The 23,607-nt window shown below is 44.5% G+C and overlaps 1 protein-coding gene across 1 annotated transcript in view; it reads left to right on the plus strand.

The window, feature by feature from the left end:
* Window positions 1-23,607, plus strand: part of HSD17B12 (hydroxysteroid 17-beta dehydrogenase 12) — a 331,988-nt gene that overhangs the window by 299,323 nt on the left and 9,058 nt on the right. Inside the window, exons 9-10 of the mRNA XM_078684345.1 lie at window positions 1,612-1,677; window positions 22,776-22,925. Coding sequence (XP_078540471.1) covers window positions 1,612-1,677; window positions 22,776-22,925 — 216 coding nt within the window. The remainder of the gene's footprint in view (window positions 1-1,611; window positions 1,678-22,775; window positions 22,926-23,607) is intronic.

Genomic DNA, 23,607 nt, shown 5'->3' on the forward strand with positions numbered 1-23,607 from the left:
AGAACATGTTGATATAAACTAGAAGTCAGGAGGGGAAAGGCTAACAGACACTAAGACTGGACCATGCATTATTCTACATGTAGTGCGTGATGAAGAATATTAAATGACCATTAATACAGTATTTCTCTAACATGGGGCCGTAAAGGCTAGACAATGACGGAAACTATTGATGCAGTTCAGTAGCTTAGGAATGCAGGGAAGGAGGACTGAACTGATAACTGGAATCATAACATATTCTTGGCAGACTCAGAGGCAGAGCCAGGGTGAGCCGGGCACTGCGAGGCAGGAAGTAAGTGAAGGGTCGAGGATACAGGTGGGGGCTGTATCGCTCCTCAGCGAGGCTTCAGGAGACAGGAGCTGAATCCGGTGTCCAGGCCCTTTTGAGGCCTAGAAACGGGGATTTTTCAATAGAATAACGTGCACACTGAGAAACGTGGCAACGTAGCTTTACATAGGCCTGATATTCGTAGTATTCACGAGAACTGGAAACTGGCATACTAGAGGTGGACACAACTGTAATTGCGTCATTAATCGAACATAGGGAATGCATATGCATATTTAATCATGCACACATAACATATGATGGATGACACGTAGGGACACAGAACATGGCAAAATTTACTTTTCCACAAGTGGCAGACCTTGCACTGGTGGGCATGGGTGGGGTGGCTGTTGTAGTAATGAGAATGTTTGTACTACTCTCTGAAGTGGCAAACCTGGCACTGGTGGGTGTGGGTGGGGTGGCTGTTGTAGTAATGAGAAGGTTGTTGGTGCTTCTCTCTGAAGTGGCAGACCTTGCACTGGTGGGTGTGGGTGGGGTGGCTGTTGTAGTAATGAGAATGCTTTTTGTGCTTCTCTCCGAAGTCGTTTGCCTTGCTCTGGTGGGAGTGGGTGGGGTGGCTGTTGTAGTAAAGAAAATGTGTGTGCTTCTTTCTGAAGTGGTAGATGGGCACTGGTTGGTGTGGGTGGGTGTGGTTGCTGTTGCAGTAATGAGAAAGTTGTTTGTGCTTCTTTCTGAAGTGGTAGACAGGCACTGGTTGTTGTGGTGGGTGGGGTGGCTGTTGGTTTAGGGGCTGTTGTAGTAATGAGAACGCTTTTTGTGCTACTCTCTGAAGTTGTTTGCCTTGCACTGGTGAGCGTGGGTGGGGTGGCAGTTGTAGTAAAGAGAATGTTTGTGCTTCTCTCTGAAGTGGCAGACCTTGCACTGGTGGGTGTGGGTGGGGTGGCTGTTGTAGTAATGAGAATGCTTTTTATGCTTCTCTCTGAAGTCGTTTTCCTTGCACTGGTGGGTGTGGGTGGGTTGGCTGTTGTAGTAATGAGAATGCTTTTTGTGCTTCTCTCAGAAGTGGCAGACCTTGCACTGTGGTTGTTGCAATAATGAGAATGTTTGTGCTTCTCTCTAAAATGATTGAGCTTGTACTTTGCGCTAGAGGGTGTGGGCGGGGCGGTGGTTGCAGTAATGAGAATATTGTATAACATGTTCATGTGCTGGGTACTGTGGGGTTGGAGATGTGCTGCGACCCTTGGTACACCCCTCACTACCGTGCACCCCCAGATGCACAGTGTCTTTGTGTGGTGTTGTGTCTGACTGTCCCTTTCTCTCTCCTCTAGGCGTTTGTGGATTACTTCTCCCGAGGTCTGCACGCCGAGTACAAGAGCAAGGGCATCATTGTGCAGGTGAGTGAAGCGCTTCACCTAAGTATCCCTGTTATTGTGTGGTTGCCACGGTAACTGCAGGCTGTCTTGGCAACCGTAGGGAATGGCATTCTCTCACTTCAAAACGTGACGTCGTCTGACCATTCGAGGTGGCCCCGTCCCCTCGTCCTGTGCTCCTCTGGGAGGGCCCCTCTAAGCATGCAAGCTGGGGCCCCCGGAAGTGGCATGCTACATCATCAGGCTCTTCCCTCCCCGCTACAGGACAGGGCGTGCTGCGACCTACGACTACGTGGGAGCACTGATTATGAAAAACAAGACTATGTGTAGTGTAGGAATGTGAGTGAAGGGGTGAGAAGTGAGTGAATAGTGAAAAAATGAATACCTGGCACAGTGGAAAAAATAAATGTTAATGTTCCTTTGAGCTGGTATTGTTAAAAGTGGGGAATGAGGTGGAGATACTATGCTTTAATGAGCAGTGTCTCCTGTGTCGACATGTTTCAAAGCCCTCCCCTGGCTTCTCATCAGGTCCTAGAAGAAATCAGTTTGCTGATCTCCCTTTCGGGCTCGTCAGTGTCCCTCAGGTGTTCACAAAGGTGACAGTGGTAATCACCATCCATCTTTGTACATTGGGGATACCAGTCTTTTAGTACCTCAGCAACGTGTCTATTGAAGGTGTACTCACCACAGTTGTTGACCACCTCGCATGGATGGAACACAGAACTCCTGTATGCCTTTCCACCTATAGCTCTCCAGCCTCATGTTCTGAAGAAGATCAGGTACGACCCGGCCCAAGTCATCCTAGTGGCTCTGGACTCCCCCTCGATGAGGCTACTACTTTGGGAGGATCTTATGTCGCCGCAGCAGAGCAGGGTTCTTTGTTCTGGTTCAGGGAGGGCCTGGAGGTTCAGGCTGGACTGTTACAATTGCAGCAAGGTCAAGACTGGTTTTTATATGGTTGGTCCACACTGAGGTGGTGGGTCGGGTAGGAGGGGCCAAATAACAATGGACTGTAATATGGCCAGAGATATTGACAGTGGCTAAGATTAATTCAAGCATTCCTTCAATCACTTTTTATTCACATTTTTGTATACTCTAGTCTCCTTTCCATGTTGCGCAATGCATCATTTTCCTACTGTTCTTTGTCCCACTTTAACCCTCGAAGGAGGCAGAGAGGCTAAATCAGTTGAACCTAAAAGTAGTTTTAAGCTTTTCCCTCATCGTACCAAGAACCATTGGGTGGGCTTTTTGTGGATTTCAACAGGTTGAAGAAAGCGAAGGCGGTTGCACAGGAGACTCTCCTCAGTGGGATAGTCCTCTGTGTTATGTTTTGCTGGCCAAAAAGCAGCCTCCAGAAGGTCTGAGAGTCAATTCCGCCAACGCTAAGGCTGCTGCCACTGCTATGTCACCAGAGCCTTTTCTGGTCAAGTTGGCCTTGTAGCTGGTAGCTGCATCCATCAGTGCAGTTGTTGCTTTCCACTATCCCCAAACCTTTGCAGTAGGAGCATCTGCAAACTTGCAGATAAACCAATGAAACACAGGAATACCTTAAGGCTGAATCGGATTGCAGAACTTTTCTAAAATGCTGCCATCTGACTGGATTATAAGGATAACCAGGAGCAAACCAGTATCACAGTCAAGGCCTGCTCTCAATTGGCTGTCTGTACAAGACAGGATTTGTTCAGACTAAGCGGTCTCACATCGAAGAGCGTCAACAGTCTGGTCCACAGATACCAGAGGGTAAAATGAATGTTTGAGTACTAAAACTATGTATTACAGGTTACTGGTGCAGTACAAAGCTGAAGAGGCGAGGTGGCATCGCTTTCTCTGCACCTCGTCATAGAGTTCCTGACCAATGTATTCATATAGAAAAACCTTTGTTCGCCCTAAGTTGGCACGGTATGCTCAGACGTGAGTCCCTTGCTCACATTGCCACTGGATTCAAGCAAGCCCGGCTGAAGACAGCTGTAATGCCAGAAACCGGTCCTGGGAAGCTTGATTCCGGTCCAGGGAAGACATGGCTTGGCAGTTCGGGCTGGACTGTTCCCATGAGGCACAGGGTCAGACTGATTTGCATATGGCAATGTCTGAACTAGGGTGGTGGAGTGAGCTAAAGAACGGTGATGGATTAAACCCAGATCAGTTGACTGGGGGTGAGTGTTTGTATTGTCAACGCTCCGTCCATCATCCCCTTTGGTTTTTCAATGTATTCATATCCCTGATCAGACCATGTTTAGAAGGTCCTTCAGGCTTTCTGTTTAGGTGCCTTACTGACCCATGCTAAGAGATCTTCAGGCAGGGAGCACGATTTCAGTGTCCCGATTCATTCAGATATTCTGAAGCTACTTTGCACCGTGTTTTTACTGTGATACAAACACCATGTCTTCCATTCTGTATCTACACAAGCAGCCTGAATATTCCAAGCGCTATCGCCTATTTTTCACCAGTCCAAACATTTTCGAATGGCTCCTTGTCCTTTGTTTGGTACAAGTGGGGACCTTTGTATTGTTCTGGGAGTATCTTTCTCTCCAGCAGCCAGTTGTACGTGTATAGATTTGAGGTAGTAACTTTGTCTCACATGCGAGATTAGTCAAGGCCTGTCTTTGTTACAGTGAGTACAAAAAGTAGAAACCAGGAAAAACCCAAGGGTCGAAAAGGGACCAAGGGTAGTATTAATTGTAAGAGACAGCGGTCCCTTTGAGTTTGAAAATCAGAACAACTGTTGCCAAATTATCACAATGGAGATTGGCTTTCTTTATATCTTAATTGACAATATCAAGATATGTATTCACATAAAATGAAACGCAAACAAACCATACAAATTGAGTAAGCTAGACGTGACAGGGTAATGGGAAATCAGCCGATTTCCTTACCACAGGCAAGTGACTTTTATGAAGAAATAATATAAATATGCAAATGTCACTGAGAAATGCTTCTTGTACTACACATAAATAATGAATTAAAGTATAGAGTTAAGATGCAGCTGTCGACCACGTTTCGATCCCAAGAGAAATTCTGGGATCATCATCAGGACTGAAATATAGAACAGATACCTGGGAAGTAGCCCGCGGTTGGAAGCAGCGTGCTTGCTGGGGTCAACCTCAGTGACCAGGATTCAGGCAGCCGGTGGCTAGATCATGATGGAACAAAAGTAACGGTGAAAATCGGAATACAATCAAGGCAACGATCCGGCGCAATATGATGGCTGGATATCACTACCCGCAATGGGCGTAGTCGGTGTATTGAATGAAGACCACCGGAGGTCCAATGTAGATGGGAGGGGAGCCGAATTTAGGCTGATGACAAGCAGTGAGTTCGTGCAGGCGAGCAGAAGTTCTCGCAATGTGCCGCTGTGCAATGCAATAGTCGGGTGTCTTCCTTCAATACACTGACTACGCCTGTTGCGGGACGTGATATCTTGGCATCATATTATATATATATATATATATATATATATATATATCGGTTATACCATACACCCGCCTGATTGTTAAGTTCTGGCTTGCGCTAGGACTCTTGGTGCTGGAGCTGTGGCCTGGATGGCGCAGACTACGTAGACTGGTACTGCCCTAAAGTGTGCCACTTTTGGGCTATCGATAGTTCAAACTTTGCAGGAGATGATTGGGAATTCATTGGCATTTACTCCATTGTTGGCCCCACTGGGCTACGTCAAAGATGTTTCGAAGACACTCCGGCACCTGGTGGCCTTGGGTTTACTTCTGGCATGACTGAGGGTGGCATTGCACTGGATGAGGGGTCCCGTACCCTCAGTAAGGGAGTGGCACACTGAAATGCTATATTGCAATACTCCTACACTTATCATGACTGTACCGCCCGGAAGGTATATGGGGCCCTTACTAACTGTAGTTGGCGCTTGGGAGGAATGCTGCTAGTGGGGAGGATGGGATGAGTCGCTGAATGGTTTGCCTTTTATAAGTGTGTGTGTGTGTGTGTGTGTGTGTGTGTGTGTGTGTGTGTGTGTGTGTGTGTGTGTGTGTGTGTGTGTGTGTGTGTGTGTGTGTGTGTGTGTGTGTGTGTGTGTGTGTACGTGTGTGTACGTGTGTGTACGTGTGTGTACGTGTGTGTACGTGTGTGTGTACGTGTGTGTACGTGTGTGTGTGTGTGTGTACGTGTGTGTGTGTGTACGTGTGTGTGTGTGTACGTGTGTGTGTGTGTATACGTACGTGTGTGTACGTACGTACGTACACGCTGCCCTGTATGTGCAGGGGCTTAAATGTCATTATGCCTGTGGTCCCCTCTCCGACACTGATCGTTCATTTACAATGGGGCATTTTGTTACATTTTGTCGGTGATGAGCATTCCTCTTATTTTGTAATACTGTCTGTGTTTGCCGGAATGTACTTCCCCTCCCCTACACACCACATGTACGCTTCACTCTGTACTAGCCATGTGCCTGTGTCACACTGATATTCATCGCTTTGTATACTCAGTGTGCCAGAAATGTCACAACTCATTGTCTAGCTTTGTAACTTTAATAACATGAAAATAAAGTTGAAAAAAACATCTGCATACAAGAAACTATTTAGGAGCGTTTTACATTTTCAATTTTATAATTATTTTTTGTGATATCGCAGTGGCGATTTTGAACTAGCTGCGCCCAGAGGGTCGCCCCTTACATTTTTAAGGGACGCACTACTTATTGGTTCTTTGATAACACCTCCAGGACGACGAGGTGATACCTCCGTGGCACGCAACAAACTGTACACTTTTCTTCATCGTTAAGCTTGTGCACAGTCGACAAACCTTTATTTGATCATTAAGATTTAGAAATCCTAAATAATATGTTTACAGGCATTAAGAATAATGATGGACTCTATTGCGAAATAAAACAAGCCAAAGTGAGTTGGAATAATACATGGGAATCAGTCTAAGTCAAATTATGGAAAAGAAAGGCTGGAGTTTTTGATGTGTAAAACATGTCAAGAGATGCTGTCTTTCCTGTCATGATTTATAGCGTGTAAAAAATAAACATGTAACCGTAAATATCTCCCTTACTCCACTGTAATCATTTATTCCAATTTAGCAACTACATCATTTTCTTATTACAAGGGAGGATTGACGTCGCAACGAAATTCTGTTCAAGGAAAGGTATTCATGTTTCTGTTTAATATACAGACTGATGCAAGGACTTCTTTTTGGCCATTTTGTATTGTCCTGTGCTGCCACCTGGTGGTACGTTTGTGCCCGAGTGTTCAAATGATGTCTGGTGGCTTGGCATCAATGACAGGCTAGGACTGGCAAAACCAACATGTCTGACTTGTGTACAGTGTGCAGAGCAGGCGCGCGCAGAACGCTCGGGAAACGCCAGGCGCAGAAGCATTAGAAAAATGGATATTGCAGAAAAAAATAGTTACATGACTTGCTGTAGCTTCTATTTTTCAGACGGTTTTGTCCGCGCTATTGGTCGCATGTAATATGTTCCCGATAGGGACAAACCCGAACAGCTACTTGGAAAACGTAGGTACAAAAGCGCTCCTGTGGGACGGGACCTGGTGGGATTGACAGGGTCTCAAGCAAATAGCTGAAGGTTTTGGAGCAAAAAAAAGCCGAAGGATGAATGAGTGATCGATACCCCATGAAAGTAAGCATAGGATACATTGTTTGTCATGAATGATATAAGTTCTATACAAGTTAAACCTTACAAAAATAAAATTCAGTGTATGTGGTACCCTAAAAAAGATCTCTTCAACACCACAGACTGCATATTGGTCGGTATCGCAGAAGGACGATGCGGAATCGTGTCCACGACTATCGGAAAAGTACCTTCTGAGGGTCTTTTTAAGACCTGGTTCTTCGTTGGGCTGTGCTTTCCGAACGGCCCAAACCGGAACATGTGCCAGTCGGACACACGGTGGCGCTGTCTGTCTAATTTTGGGATGAATATAACAGTTGTTGAATTGTAATTCATATTTTTAGCGCGCCTACTACCCATGACAAGGTGTCAAATCGCTTTTCGGCGAGTAGCACGCTACTCCAAGCATACCTGACACCTCACACAGTGCCACCGTGTGACACAATATCGGCTCCCATCACGTGTCACCCGGTGAGGAGCCAATATCACACGGTGGCAGCCAAAACAAGCTGAAAACCACTGTAAATGGTGGGTTTACGAGGATTTAAAGTACCGACGTTCATTAAGAGGTGTTAAAACACCCCAGGACATCAGCAAGCTTTTTTTTCCCTTTAGGAGGAGTGTCTTGGGGGAGGGTACAAAAGTGCCTCGAGGGTAATTATCTGTGTGATGCCCCGCCCTTTCAAGGCCCCATCCCCTCCTCACACGGTGAGATGTTTCTCAAGTTGACAGGTATGCGACAAGGATTAGTCCTGGGTTAGTGTGTGGAACATGTGTTCATTTGAGGGATGGACATGTGTTATGTTGCTGTGTCTTTAAGGCTGTCATGGACAGTGACATCACACTAAGAATGTTTACATTCCAACTAATGTAAGAGCAGTTTGCTGTGATCTCTACTGTTGATGGTTGTACCATTAAAAGCTCCTTCTACTATATATCTGATTCAGAGCTTTTATCACTGGCGACGAGGGTCAAGGCTTGATTGGGGACAAGCAACCACGACCATCAATTCCCCTACCTCAAGAATTTCGCTATGGACTTGGAAATATTCGTTTTTCTAACTTTTAGACTACATTGGACACATTGAACACAGCATACGTGTTTTGGACTTGGTTTCTACTCTCTGAGTAAATATTCTACAGTCTAGCTGTGTTGCCCTGTTGAATTAGAAAATTTTGGGACTTTTGGCACTGTTTTGGCAGATTGGACGATCTTGAACCGTCTTTGGAATCACAAGGCTCACAGCGTTCATCATCTACAACTATAGATAACTCGACTTCAACTCAACGGTGCCGCTTTGCCCTACCTGCGACTTGGGACAACAACGGAGGAATTATATGACATTGAACACAGGTACTATCTTTGATCTACCTCCTGCTCGAGGCTCACCGTTTACCCTGTTGCCATTTAAAATTGCATCGCGTGCACTTTACTTCGCGTGTCACCGCGTGGATGCAGCCAACCTTCTTCTCCTCGCTCTGACTGTCTGAGGCAAGCGTGCGTCTTACGCGAACACGGTGAACTTTGCCTCCTGACGTCCGACGCGTGACGTCACCACGCAGCGGCCATTTTGGATTTCCATAGTTACCACGCCGATGCGCACGGCAACGCGCATCAACAAGATCAACAACGCCGATGCGCACGGCAGCGCATTTTAACCTTTTTTTCCACATTAAGCAACTGAACGTCACATCACTCACGCTGATGCGCACAGCAGCGCACTGCATTGAATGGAACTCACCAATGCACTTGGATTGTGCACATATGTAATGTAATGTACTTTAAAGAATGATTACACATTACTGTTCAGTCTAAGGTTTAAATCAAACTCTAATGCTATAGTGAAATGTAATTAGTTGGTTGATTAGTTATTGATAATACTAAAAGTAGTAGTAAGTAGTGAGTTTTCAGTACATATTATTCTATTTACGTTTGGCCAATAGAATATTAAATTCAATTCTGTCTGTTTTTAGGACATACTTCTTAAGACATCTCTTCAGTATCTATACAATTTCCTCACCATGGCCACTACGTCTAGTATGTCACAACCACCTCCATTTCTTTCGGAGGAAGGTGAACCCATTCTCCCTTGGAAGAGGTGGAGAAACCTATTCGACTCGTACTTAGTTGCCATTGGAGGAGAAAAGTTTTCGGCTTTTAGGAAACAAGCCATCTTACTGCACAATCTAGGGGTGGAGGGCAGACACACCTATGACAGTATGGACACCATACCTATTGGTGGAGCTGATGGGGAACCTGCAGACATTTTTGAAATGTCAATGACAATGCTAGAACAATATTTTGGTCCGAGGATTAATGTTGTTCTAGAGCGACATAGGTTCTTTACTCGTGTTCAAGGTTCTCGTGAACGCGTGGGCACATATGTCGCGGCTCTGAAAACTCTCTCTCGAACTTGCGAATTTGGCGACTTGTCCGAATCTCTAGTTAGGGACCAACTAGTTCGATGCACGAACAGTTCAAGGGTTCAAGAGAAGTTATTATCCAAAAACCCTACATTAAAAGAAGCTTTGGACATTGTAGAAGGTATGGAGAATACCTCCACATGGGTAAAAGAAATTAGAAAAAATAAAGAGGATGATAGTCACACTGTCAGTGATAGTAAAAAAAAGGTTTCTGACTCTGTACATATGTTGGAAGATGATGATCTACTTTGTGAAGATCATAACGAAGTAGCAAAAGTCAATGTGAATTCAAAGAGCAAACCTTTCCAAAAGACGTTTGCTCAGAAAAACACTCTCGATAATCGCCCTTCTTCCTTCAAAGAGTCTACACTTTCTAAAGAACGTGATTCTCGCCAACAACGTCCCATAAGTAACCAAAGGATGCGTTGTTTCAGATGTGGGAGTTTCTCCCACTCCTCTAATTTTCCCCATTGTTTCGCTAGGGATAGCATATGCAATAATTGTGGTATCAAAGGACATTATGCACGAGTATGTAGATCTGGAAAGAAGAGAGAGGTTAGTGAGCCAATTTCTGATGTGGTACGCACACTAGTAGTGTCCAATGTTAGTGATGCGATGGTCGACACAGAGCACAATTTTTTGCCAACCTCGGTCTCCAATGTTAATGATGTGATGGTTGACACAGAACGTATCTTTATGCCATATTGTGATGTAAAAATTGACAAATTTGTGTTTAAACTCATGGCAGACTCTGGATCTCCCTTTACGTTAATTGGTAACAAAATTTGGGATGAAGTGGTTGGGTTAGAAAATGTTCAATTATTACCTTCTGACATTTCTCCCCTTAGCTACAATAAGTCAAGAATAGAGATCTTAGGATATGTTGTGGCCAACATTTCTTTTAGTGGTATGTGTATATCTGGGAAAGTTTATGTAGCTGTCAGAGGTGATAATCTCCTGGGATGGCGACATCAACATGACTTAGGGATTATTCTTAATCCAGGAGCTGAAGATCCAAAAAATCAAGTCATGTTGATGAAAGATTTTCTTTCCAGTTATCTTCATTCCCAAATAGACCTTGTGTGTGAGTCTAGTAAATACTTTGATGATTATCCCAACGTTTTTTCTGACAAATTAGGATGTTTAAAAGGATTCGAACATAAAATCATTCTTAAGAAATCTGCAAGACCGTGTGTACACAGAGTCAGAAAAGTACCCAACATGATGTTAGAGCCACTAAAACTTGAAATTGAAAAATTGTTAAATTTAGGAGTGATTGAAGAAATTGAATCATCAGAATGGTTGAGTCCAGTGGTTCTAGCACCCAAAGATGGTGGGAAATCAATTAGGATGTGTGTGGATCTTCGCGGGTTGAATGAGTGGATCTGGGTAGACCGTCAGCCTTTGCCAAACATAGCTGAGAGTATCAGCATTTTAAAGGGAGCAAAAATATTTAGCGTTCTTGATCTCTCATCTGCTTACCATCAAGTTGTGCTCCATAAAGACTGCAGGCACTTGACATCATTTGTTACACCTTTAGGTGCTTACCGTTTTTTAAGAATGCCGTTTGGTTTAGCCTCAGCTGCCGCATGTTTCCAAAGAGTGATGAAGATGGTTTTGGGGAGTCTTCCCAATGTAATGTTCTTTCAGGACGATATTTTAGTCCATGGTGTAGACACATGTGAACATGATAAAGTATTGAGATTGGTATTAGGTAAGTTAAACGAGAGTGGGCTCACAGTAAAAAGGGAGAAATGTCGCATTGGCTTAGAATCCGTCACGTATTTGGGACACGTTATCTCAGGGAACGGGATTCAACCCAAATTAGAACTAGCAGAAAGTATAGTTAAAGCACCCACTCCAATAGATAAAGATCAGGTCAAGTCATTTTTAGGGATGGCGGAATTTTATTCCAAATTCGTTAAAGGTTTTGCTAGTCTTGTTGAGCCCATTAGATCCCTTTTGAAGAAAGGTGTACATTTTTCCTGGTCTAATGATTGCGAGAAAGCTTTTGTTATGGTTAAGAAAGAAATAGGTGAGATGCCAACCCTGGGTCATTTTGACGCTAAACTCAAAACCATAGTGACGACCGATGCCAGCCTTAAAGGTTTAGGTGCTGTGCTTTCCCAAGTTGTTAATGGTGAAGAAGTTGTTGTTGCTTTCGCTTCAAGGACTCTAAAAGAAGCTGAACATAATTATTCTTGTATTGAAAGAGAGGCGTTGGCAGTATATTGGTCTATTTGTCATTTCAAATTTTACTTATGGGGGATACCATTTATAGTTAAATCAGATCACCGTCCTCTAGTTCAAATTTTTTCATGTCATCAGAGTGATCATATGACGCCAAGATTGAAAAGGTGGAGCGAAGGTTTACAAGAATTCAACTTCTCTGTGCAATACATTCCAGGACTAAATAACAAACCAGCTGATTGCTTGTCACGACTTCCCATAGATAGAGATTGTGTCACTGAGGTTACCACGTGTATAAATTGGATTTTGGAGTCTACCATTTCTGAAGAGGAATGGTCACGCAAAGTTGATGAAGATGTTGTTTTTCAATCGCTAAGGAATGTGATTAGGAGTGGCTGGCCAGATCATCATGCTCTAGAGAATGCATTGAAACCATTTTGGTCCGTGAGAGATGATTTAACTTTTTTCCAAGGGAATTTGATGAGAGGTGATAGAGTTGTGCCTCCAAATGAATTGAGAGAGAAGATTGTCAACCTAGCCCATGAGGGACATTTGGGAAGAAATTTAACGAAGGCTCGCATCAGGGAAAGATATTGGTGGCCTGGAATGGATCGCATGGTGGAAACGGTGGTTAAAGATTGCCATCTGTGTGCAGTGAATGACAAATCACGTACTACTACTCACTCACCGTTATCACCTGTGGAGGTTCCAGTAGCTGTTTGGACAAAGTTAGGTCTAGACATAGCCGGCCCTTTTGAACTAATGCCCTCACATGAGAGATATGTTGTTTTACTGGTTGACTACACTTCTAAGTGGGTTGTGTCTAAATGTATGAGTGTAGTTAACTCAAGAACTGTAATTGAATTCCTAAAAGATGTGTTTGGGTCTGAAGGTATTCCCAAAATTTTGCTCACTGACAATGGGGTACAATTTACTTCTGGTGAGATGGACAACTTCTTGAGAAGTCTTGGTATTATCCACCAGAAAACAGCTCTTTACTCTCCTCAAGCAAATGGTCTCACGGAGAGGATGAATAGGGTTGTTAAGAGTTGTGCACAAAGGGCTTTAGAATCCAAGATGTCATTCAGCAATGTGTTGAGGGAGACGTGGTGGGCACATCGCACGACTCCCAATGCTGTTATGCAAAGGTCTCCTTTTGAGGCTCTGAGAGGTAGATTAGCTTGTTCAAAGCTAAATCCAACTTGGCTTCCAGAGAAATTAGTTGAGAACAGTGTGGAAAGAGAGGTGAGAAGGAGACTTGTGTTGACAGAATATCAGCAGAAATACAAACAACGCTATGATACCAAGATGGCTGTCAAACACAGGAAATGGAATGTGGGTGACAGTGTTCTTGTGAAAAAACCGAAATTTGGTCACAAAGGTGTTTCTAATTTTATGGGACCTTTCACCATTATTTCCATAAAGAAGAATGTTGTCACTTTAGATAATGGTTGCACATGGAACATGTCTAAACTGGCCAAAAGCAATGATGTCAGGAACCATTACTGTAATGACTCCAAACTTCCTTGTGCTCCCAACATTCCCAATGTTCCTCCTTCCACCAGTCACCAGAGGGATACTCCAAAGAGATCTTCTCAACTTCCCAAAAAGTTTAGTGATTATGTGATGCATTAATGTTCACAGTTTCTCTTTGCTCTTTTTCCTCTTATATAAAAGTTTTATGTTTTCATCAATATTCAATTTGTTAATTCATTATGTAAAGGGGATGTGTTATGTTGCTGTGTCTTTAAGGCTGTCATGGACAGTGACATCACACTAAGAATGTTTACATTCCAACTAATGTAAGAGCAGTTTGCTGTGATCTCTACTGTTGATGGTTGTACCATTAAAAGCTCCTTCTACTATATATCTGATTTTATCAACATGTTAGTCTGTTAGTTGGATTAAAATGGGTAATGGAGAGATACAAAAGGGAAGGAAGCATCTAGAAAGTGTTTATTTGGATATCATAGTAATAGGAGGAGGTTTGGGACTGGGGAAGAGTCCCTAGAAGTGGATTAGGGAGAAAAAGAAGGTATTGGATGAGCTAAGGAGAGATACGCTCATTAAAGCATAGTATCTCCATCTCATTTCCCACTTTTAACGATACCAGCTTAAAGGTACAATAAAATGTATTTTTTCCACTGAGCCAGGTATTTTTTTATTTGTTCACCAATCACTCACTTATGACCCTTCCACTCACACTCCTACACCACACATAGTTTTGTTTTTCATAATCAGTGCTCCCACGTAGTCGTAGGTAGCACCACGCCTCGTCCCGCAGCGGGGTGGGTAGATCCCGATGATGAAGCATGCCACCAAGGGTCCTTTTGGTGGGTGAGGGGAATTTAAAAAAAGCTGTGCGCTTTCCACCATTGTAGGAGAGACACGTAGTCTGGAGGAACACTACTATTTTTTTTCCACCTCTTAAGCTCTTTTGAGCATTACCTCTTCACTCCCTTCTTTTGGTGAAGCCTAATGCACCTGAAGGCGATCGGGGTACTCAAAGCCAAGCTGCAGGTCACTGAGTATAGTTTAATGCCCTCTCCCACACAAGTAGAGGACACAGACATGTTCCCACATCTTTGGGTAAGTTTAAATCCTAAACGAGGTGCAAGAAGTCCAAGCATTCTTTGTCTCAGCCTTTCCACCCTGTCTGAGAAGGTGCGAGGATGTCAAGATGCCTCTCGGTAGGTCCTCTACCGAGGAGCTAATTCCTCAGCTGATCCCGATGTCCCCAGAATTACTGGGTTTATCAGCAGTGCCCCAACAGATTGAAAGAAGCCATGCTCTGCATCCTCGCCACCCTATGGCTCCTTCAAGATGCATGCATCAATAGAGGCCTTCGGTCAGGTTACCGCCTGCGGGTCCTTCCTTAGTGGCGTCTGTGCTACTTTAACCCACTTAAGGTTTATCTCCGACTCATACCAGATACCATGATCCATGCCCATTCGGCAGTGTCAACGCCATCCCCAATGCCAGAGAAGGACGTCTGTCCCATCATTCAATCGATCTACAAATCAAATCAGTCTCTACCTCAGCAGAGTCCCCATTTGTGTACGGTTCCAGTGCACCTGGTCCCAGTACTTTGATTCAGATAAGTCCGTGCCTTTGTCGACGAGCCGCATTCCAGTACTTAAACAACTGTTTGCGTCGGAATTTGACCAACGCCAATCAGCCTTTGATAATGATGTTAATAGTAGGGATGAATTCATTCCATAACATCATTTTATCTGGACCTGCAAGAGGCAATTGAGCTGGGCACTTCCCTGCACATAGGATTCGTTTTGTCTCTGTCCGCTTCCTTTGCTGTGGTCCTTCGTCAAGTAGCTGAAGTCATTAGACTTGCAGTTGCCTTCTATTGAGCTAAAACATAAACGCCAGCATCCTCACACAAGTGTTACATCCCAAACAGATCACATTTGAACCGCTGCTGCAGTTCAGCGTAGCCCTGCCCAGCATCCTCATGGGCACTTGGGCTAAACCCTACTCCTGTCAGTCTGTGTACATACAGGTGTCCTAACATTCCAGACCTGTACCGTGTGACTCTGACTTCTTGATGCAGAACACTTTTCCTGAAGGCCTTGTAAATTAGAAGGTTTAATCCCAATTCCCTCACTGCTACCTTCCGGGCAGGGTTGGAAAAAATCTTGGCTTTTGGGAAGAGGTTTTTTCCAGCTAGCTTCGCCCGACGCCAGCTGTTTACTGCGTAGGTACTCTAGGCTTATGGAGCATTGGAGGCTGAGATCTTGCCTACAGTCACAGAAGAATTTCGCTTCTCTTTGGCACTATCTGTTCTAGACAGCCAGGGTATGGCCAAGTACTTCATACGGTCAGGCCTAGACACCACAGACAGTTTAGGGAGAGTGCTCAGCATTAGCGTGTTGTTACAGTGCCACACATGGATCTGATCTATGGACTATTCAGAAAACCTTCAAACCTCTCTCACAGATATGCCCTTTGAGAGGTTTTATCTTTTTGGCAACACGGCCGACATCACTTGAGTGCTTCAAAGAGAATAAAACCACTACTCACTCCCTCGGTCTCTCCACACTCACAAGGCCGTATCCAGAGCAGTATTGGCCTTTTCGAGGCATTGCAAAGGGCTTCCCCTAAACGCAGCGTTACAGCTTACCACCAAACAAGACACCTCAGTCCTGTCAGGGTAGGGGGCTCCATCAGCCAGCGTTCAGGCTTGCAGGAACAGGGAACCCCTGAATCTTGAAACCTCCCTCACCCCCGAAACAGAAGCCTCTGAGCTGCTGTTAGCAGAAAACAACTATCCCAAGTGAGGCAGAAGCTGTAATTTTCTCCTTTGGGGAGCAAGCCATAATATGCAACAGGTGGAACCTGCAAAAAGTCCAAAGGAGGTTGTATGACGATACAACGCTTTCTATTACAACGCGGTATGTTACATCGCGGTACTGACAACGCAAGTCGTTGCCTCGACTTGCGCTGGAGGGTGCTGGACTTAGGGACGGTGTGAATTACTATTCCAACTCCAGTCTACGTACAGTAGGGAAGGTGTTGGAATAGTAATTTACACTATTCCTTAGTCTAGAGCGCCCTCCAGTGCAAGTCGATATAACGACTTGCGTAGTCAAAACTGCGATGCAACATACCCCACTGTAATTGAGGCGTGGTAAAGGATGATTCCCCCATGGCACTGCGCCCTGCCATTTCTTTCGATCCCATAGCATTTTCCATCCTCGGAGTGGCCGTCAGTGGACCATTTGGCCATTTTGCTGCCCCCATTATTTCAGAGTGCTGAAACAGGGCAGAAGCCTTCGTTCTATTTTAGATCTTCGACCTCTCCATTTTTCCTGCGGAAGGACTAATTCAAAATGGTCACTCTGGCCCTAGTTTTATCTTCCTAGGATCCAGGCGATAGGATAGTAACATAGGAACTGCTGGACGCCTATTTACATAACCTTGTACTTTAGACATTACCTGTGGTTCAAGACTGGGCCTCATTAACCTCTACCGCGCTAGCGGGTTTTCCCGCTGTGCGCTGAAATTTGAAAATCGCGCGTAACGTGACAAAGCCAGCTCGTCATCCGCGTAGCGCAGGTAACGCCCATGACGAGCTGGCTTTGTCATCAGCGCTGATGGGGTTAATCAACCCGACGTGGAACAATGAAGCCCACGCCTTATGGGCGCCTCTGGGTGCTGAAATGTGTGCAGGAGCTTTGTCTCGAAGCCTTTGTATGTTGAAATAGACTCACAGTGTTTCCTTCTTCATGGAGTCTGTGTGCATGTCTCAATCACTAATGCACCTCGCAATCGGGTAGCTCCCAGAGGCGCCCATAAGGCGTGGTCTTCATAGTTCTACGTCGGGTTGATTAAGGAGGCTCTTTTTCAATAAGAGCTATGAGGTCCTGATGAGTTCTCCGAACCTATTTGGAGTTTGTAACGCGTAGACCGCTAGTCTATACGCCATAAGATCTATAAAGACATATTATAATTTTTTTTCTAAACACACAAGTATCAAAAACATATTATCTATGGTTTTGTGTATTTGGTTAAGGAAATTTGAATGTAAATAGCGTATTCTTTTGTGGTGTGAGAGTGAATGTGTTGAATGTGAAATGTATTGATTGATTGGGAGTTTGTGAATATTCTGGAATGTGTATATTCTGATTTGTATATTTATTGTATAAATTATTTTTTTTGCATATTGTTTGTAAAGGTGTAAAAAATTGCACAAATGATTTAACAAATGTATTTCAAGTGAACAAAATAAAAAATGATTTATTCAGACTGAATTATAAGTCTAGGACCCATGTTTGGTTAACACCAATGTGCTGTGATAAATAAGGAAAAATGATGGTAACAGTATTGGCATTTATTTAGTTTGGTATTATCTCATATAAAGCGCTCTGATGCCTCCGTGTCTAGCCAGTGCTATATAAAACTTTCAAAAAAGTAATTAGATCTTGTATTTGGTATCTTCTGCATTCTTCCCTTTAGCCTGGGTTATGGTGTGTTCTTGTGGAATGTTGGTATGGTTCTACTTGAGTGGGGAGCCGTAGAGGCGGTTGGCATTTTTTTTATATCTAGTTATATATATATAGCGCAAACTTGACCCGAAGATATCCGGTAACAGAGCACTTTGCATGAGCACCAGTTTCGTAACAGATGGACACATTCATTTTTTGTTGGGCACGGGGACATTTAGTGATTTGCCCAGAATCACAGGATGTTGAGCGTCGTTGTCGAGAGTCGATCCCGGTCCCCGAGCCTCGAGGTCGACCGCTCTAGCTGTAAGGCCACATCCTCTCCCCTAACATTCTGACCACCTAAACTGCTACTAGTGACTGGAGTTTCCTTTTCCTGCAGTAAACTTGTGGATTACTTTGACACTGGATTTATTTACTTTCCGCATTATCCTTGTTGGATTTCCTGTATCTTGCCCATGAGCTTTCCTTCTCCTGAGGCCGCTTCCATCAACGCTGCTTTTGGTGATCCGTCTGACAGAAGTTGTTCTCTGGTAGTGAGGACAGTTGTTTCAAGTTGCAATGGCTATTCTGCAGTCTGTGGCCAGGTGCGGGTGAGTGATCAGGTGGGATTGGTTTTGTTCTGTTTTTGTTTTGCGGTGTTCAGTTTGGTAGATTGTTACGGGGAGGTTATTACAATGGAACGTTCATAGGACCTAGAAATGTGATCCGAGCTGGCACACAAACTTCTCCAAAGAAAATTTGGGCCAATAGAATTTAATGTACACTTCTACTCATATGACAGTTCCTTCGCCGCGTTAGCCATCACAAAAGGCCCAATACTAACTGCAGACTCCTTCTTTAAGAACCTACAGCAAGGCATTTTTTATGCAGCACAATATTTTTTTATTTGAGGCCCAGGTGTGGCTGCACCCAGCACATCGTGTGCAGAGAGCCTTACTAAGGACTAATAATCTACATTAACCAGAAATTAGCACAAAAATACAATTTTGACAGATGATCTAAGGATGCATTTAGAGTCAATAGGATTCGATGGTGGCCATCACTGTGCTCAATGTCGGATTATTGGCATGCCTAACAGAAAACCAATGCATTCATCTAGTACTGTATTGGATTCTCCTGAGGATGTTCTAACAGTTACCTTCTGGTATTAACCAGAGATTGATAACCTCTTTTCAGTCAAGAGATGAGACCCCTCCTTTGAAAGTACACAAGCTCTATTCAATGCCCTGTGGAATTGCCTGGAGTTTCTGTGGACTCCTGAGAAGGCGAAGCAGCGCTTGCCTTGCAGGTTCCGAGTGACTCTTTGCCTAACTCTTGGTGCTGTTTGCAGAAGAAGCAGTAAGTGAGGTGCTGTTCATCTCCAAATACATGGTCCTACACCGGTCGTAGAATTATGCTCTATTTTCAGGAGTCTGCTTTCTTTTCTATTTATTTAAAGATTCTTAGTGGCATCAGGAACAGCGCTATCTTGCGTCCTTTTGGACATATTATATTTTCTGCTCAGTAGAATTTAATCTAAGCTCACTTTGAGGTGATGTACCTATTTTGTGATTTCTACCTGTAGCAGAGCTCTGGACTTGAAGAACGCCAAAATGTTAACTTTTCTCGTAGCTTTTGGCTCGTGCCACACACCGGCAAGGTTTTGGGGATAGTGATAGAAATTTTATCATGAACCTAATGCTGGTGTACATTTAAAAATTCAGTTACTGTGATTTAAAAACGAGGTCCCAGTAAATTGAGGGATACTTCCTCCTGATTTGAGTATGCCCTATTCCTAGCCCTGCCTCTGCCTACAATCTTGGATCTTTTTCACCCCCCTCTGTTGTTGTTCTCTGCTGATGGGTTTTGACTGCACACACCCAAAAGTCTCCTCAGGAGCAACATACTAGTGTTGTGGTTATTACCGAGTGCCCATACTACAATATTGTGAGTACGAGCGCAGACTAGATCTGCTGAGCAAACAAGGGCCTACACAAAGGTCTGAATGGAGAGTGTTGACCAGATAATCATCCCAGATCGTTTGGTGCTCTCACATTTATCCTAAGAAAAGCTGAGTAAATACCTGCGGAAGAGGTGGAAAGCCACTGGAGTGTCAAAGGTGGTTGCTCTGGTGACTGGGCACAGATGTTTCTTCGAGTGCCCACTCCCTTGGATATACCACTACTATTGAGTCACTGTATTAGCCTCCTTTAGGTAGGGACGAAGATATCGTCTCATGCATGGCAGAAGATGTAGACTGTTTTGCTGCCACCATCTAGACCTAAGCAGCCCAGGAGACTGCTCCAGTGATAGTGAAGACGTGGCCTTCCCAGAGTGGAGGGGTTTCTCCTCACCTCATGAGCTCGGCCTGTGAACCTGCTAACAGAGACCCGCTGTAAAGACCTGCCTGGGAAAAGGAGTCTGCCGAAGATCAGACCATGATCTGCCCGGAACAACCGACTAGAAAGAACACTAGATGCTGGGTCAGAGGCCTGTTATGGTGTCCACAGCAGGCCTTCCTGCTCAGCCACATTCTCTACTTTGTCCACTTGTAAACGCTCCTGTTGCAGAAGACATTTAGCAACCAGGGCTCGCGACATGATGAACTTGAGAGTAGGAATCAGTATTTCTTCCTGAGCCTCTACCCAATCGCCCCTCAGTTATCTGCGGGGTCTCAAACTGCTTGCGATTCTCCTGTATAGGATCTCTTGGGTAATCCCATTTTCACCTCAGTCTCCTGGGTCGATGGCTATTTCAAGGCAAGAGCATGCGAAGTTCCTGAACACTGAATAGACTATACTGCCCCAGTCTTTGATTGAAGATTTCACGTTCCCAAATCCCGGTAGTTCCCTAACAATCCGATAGGAAGAGGTTCCATGATTTCTTTTGAGAGTTGAGATTGTGATTTGAGGTGTTTGTAAACCTCAAACTCTTCAGCATGCTCCTTGGCTGCTGAGCTACAATGCAGATAAAAACTCTGAGCCACTGTTGTAGTGTTTCCACAGTCTGTCTGTGAGTTAACTGCTGCAAGCTAGACTGTTTAAGTCTTCCATAACATCATGGTCTCCGTAACGCCACCAGTACATTGATTACAGCTATGAGCCTTTTAGTGGTGGAAGGGATTTTCCCTGGTATTCGTATGTTGGTGGATCGGCCTCTCGAGGGAGGTCCATTGTCGCAGGACATTGTCAATACTCTCTCCCTCCCATGACAACCGTGGCTGAAGTTTGGCTGAGGCTTCTGTGAGAGTGACCGTGAGCCGAGCTCGATGCGTCCATCCTGGTGGGCACAATGTGTCCAAGCGTCATTCCAAGTCTTAGAAACACAAATCCATAGTTTTGTTTTTTTAACTTTATTTTCAAGTTTTGCACAAAAACAAAACAATAATGATACAATGCAGTAGGACGAATCAGCAGTTGTGAAATGATATTATGGCACATCAGATAAAAACAAAGGCACGTAAAATAACAGCTGAGGGTAATGTATCGTGGTCAGAGAGCATCAGTCACACCTAAGGGCAAGAACAGAGTATAACACAAGTCTATAGTTAACATTACTGCGGGGTCAAGTAGGATATTTCGTTTACCCGTGGCCCAGTTCTTTACCCGTGGCTTAAGTAAGATGCATCTCCTTCTAGTTCAGGTGGTTTCTGTGGCAAACTCTTGCTAAATTTCAGCATCATCATATTAAAAGGGGCCATGTTTCTTGGCGGCCAGGATCACTTAACACGCTTGCTGGTGTCTGAGGAAGCACACAATTTACTGGCTCAGGCCATCTCTTTTTGCTACAGTGTGATCTAATTCTTTGTGGCCGCTGCAGTTCCAACTTTGGGTCAGAAGAGCGCAAAAGCGGATGAGACAGTCCATCACGGTGTCTTTTTTTAAGAGATTCTCAGATGCTCAAGAAAAGTGAAGCGTCTTTCCTATTTCTCTCTCCAAGTTCAGTTATCTTGCGTTGCTTGTACCAATGTTCTTATTCCCAATTTGTGTTCAGTGACAGCTATCCGTCTGCAGCGCCTAGTAGTTATGAGTTGAAAGCCGAGGCATCCTTCTGGCTACAGATGAGCTCAGCTGCTGTTTGCTCAGTGACTTTAATGGTGTTCAGTTCTTGAGGATGGTTTCTAACATGGGTTCTTATGCCATGGTGCCTGGTCCCTAACTCATTTTCGAGTTTTGTTTGTGACATCCTCCGTAAACAGAAGGTGACACACTGGTTTTGTGACCTGAGCTGTTTAGTATGTGTTGGCTATGCTGTCACTAGTTCATGTGATGCACTGGTCGCCGGCTCTTTGGTCAGTTCAGTGAAGATGTAGAAGTCGTGAAGATGATAGTGCTGTTTCCTGGTACCAGTGGTCTCTGGGTTATCCTCCATGGGATTTTTAGGTGGCAACACACAAGGGTTGGGATGATGGGATTGGAGGTGACAATCGCATGTGGTTTGAGATGCGCTCTCTGGTGAAACACAAAGCAGTACGGAATTCTTTCACAGTGTCCTTGTCTGCGCATCCAACACTAGTGTTGTGGTATAAATAAGAACACAACCCCTTTCATTTTCTATTGTGTGTATTTGGATGTTATAGTTTCATTAGGCATAATTTACAAAACCAGATTTGTAGATTGCCTCGTCATTTCTTTTTATTTTGCTCTGTACAGATACATTTTGAGGGGTATTCAGTGAATTGTTTTTAATTAGTTGCATATGTCCCATGTATTCATATGTTCTGTAGAGTAGATGAATATGTTCCATATATGCATATGTGCCATGCTGGCCTTAAAATATTACAGTGGGTGAGATGAGGCAAAAACACTTCATGGATAAATTAATAGCCTATCATTGCCTTTAAATTGTTGCAAAAGAGAATCCACTGCATTTCTTAATCTGTTACTTTTAATTCACTAGTTCTTTTCAATGTGTAATGTCACCTTTACAGTCTTACAAATTTACTATAAATGAGCTGTTCTCCTTTTTTTTCTGCAGAGTGTTCTTCCCTTCTTTGTGGCAACGAAAATGAGTAAAATTCGAACTCCGACGTGGGACAAGCCGACCCCTGAGACCTATGTGAGATCAGCCCTCAACACTGTTGGTCTGCAGTCACAAACCTGTGGCTACTGGCCGCATGCTCTGCTGGTGAGGCGCTGGGTAGTGGGGTCCTTACACCTTGGTTACAGCACATCTGAAGTGTCCTAAACTCACATTTGTCTTATCCATTCGTTCTTGGTGTTGTAGTTTTGTTCTGCTTCAGTTGAACTAGTTTAACCTGAGTAGAAGGATTAGCAGAACAAAAGCCCTAGAGTGCAGTCCTGCTGCCGTGTGGTAAGTAGTCCAGCAGTCCTGCTGCCGTGCTGTACGTGGTCCCGCAAACCTGCTGCTGTGCGGTGGTCTGGCAGTCCTGCTGCTGTGCTGTAAGTTGTCCAGCAGTCCTGCTGCCGTGCGGTAAGTTGTGCGGTAAGTTGTCCGGCAGTCCTGCTGCTGTGCTGTAAGTTGTCCAGCAGTCCTGCTGCCGTGCGGTAAGTTGTGCGGTAAGTTGTCCGGCAGTCCTGCTGCCGTGCGGTGGTCTGGCAGTCCTGCTGTTGTGCGGTAAGTGGTCTGGCAGTCCTGCTGCCGTGTGGTAAGTAGTCCAGCAGTCCTGCTGCCGTGCTGTACGTGGTCCCGCAAACCTGCTGCTGTGCGGTGGTCTGGCATTCCTGCTGCTATGCTGTAAGTTGTTCGGCAGTACTGCTGCTATGCTGTAAGTTGTCCAGCAGTCCTGCTGCCGTGCGGTAAGTTGTCCGGCAGTCCTGCTGCCGTGCGGTAAATGGTCCAGCAGTAC

This window comes from Lissotriton helveticus, chromosome 3_2 (assembly GCF_964261635.1).
Source record: "Lissotriton helveticus chromosome 3_2, aLisHel1.1, whole genome shotgun sequence".
Taxonomy (NCBI): domain Eukaryota; kingdom Metazoa; phylum Chordata; class Amphibia; order Caudata; family Salamandridae; genus Lissotriton; species Lissotriton helveticus.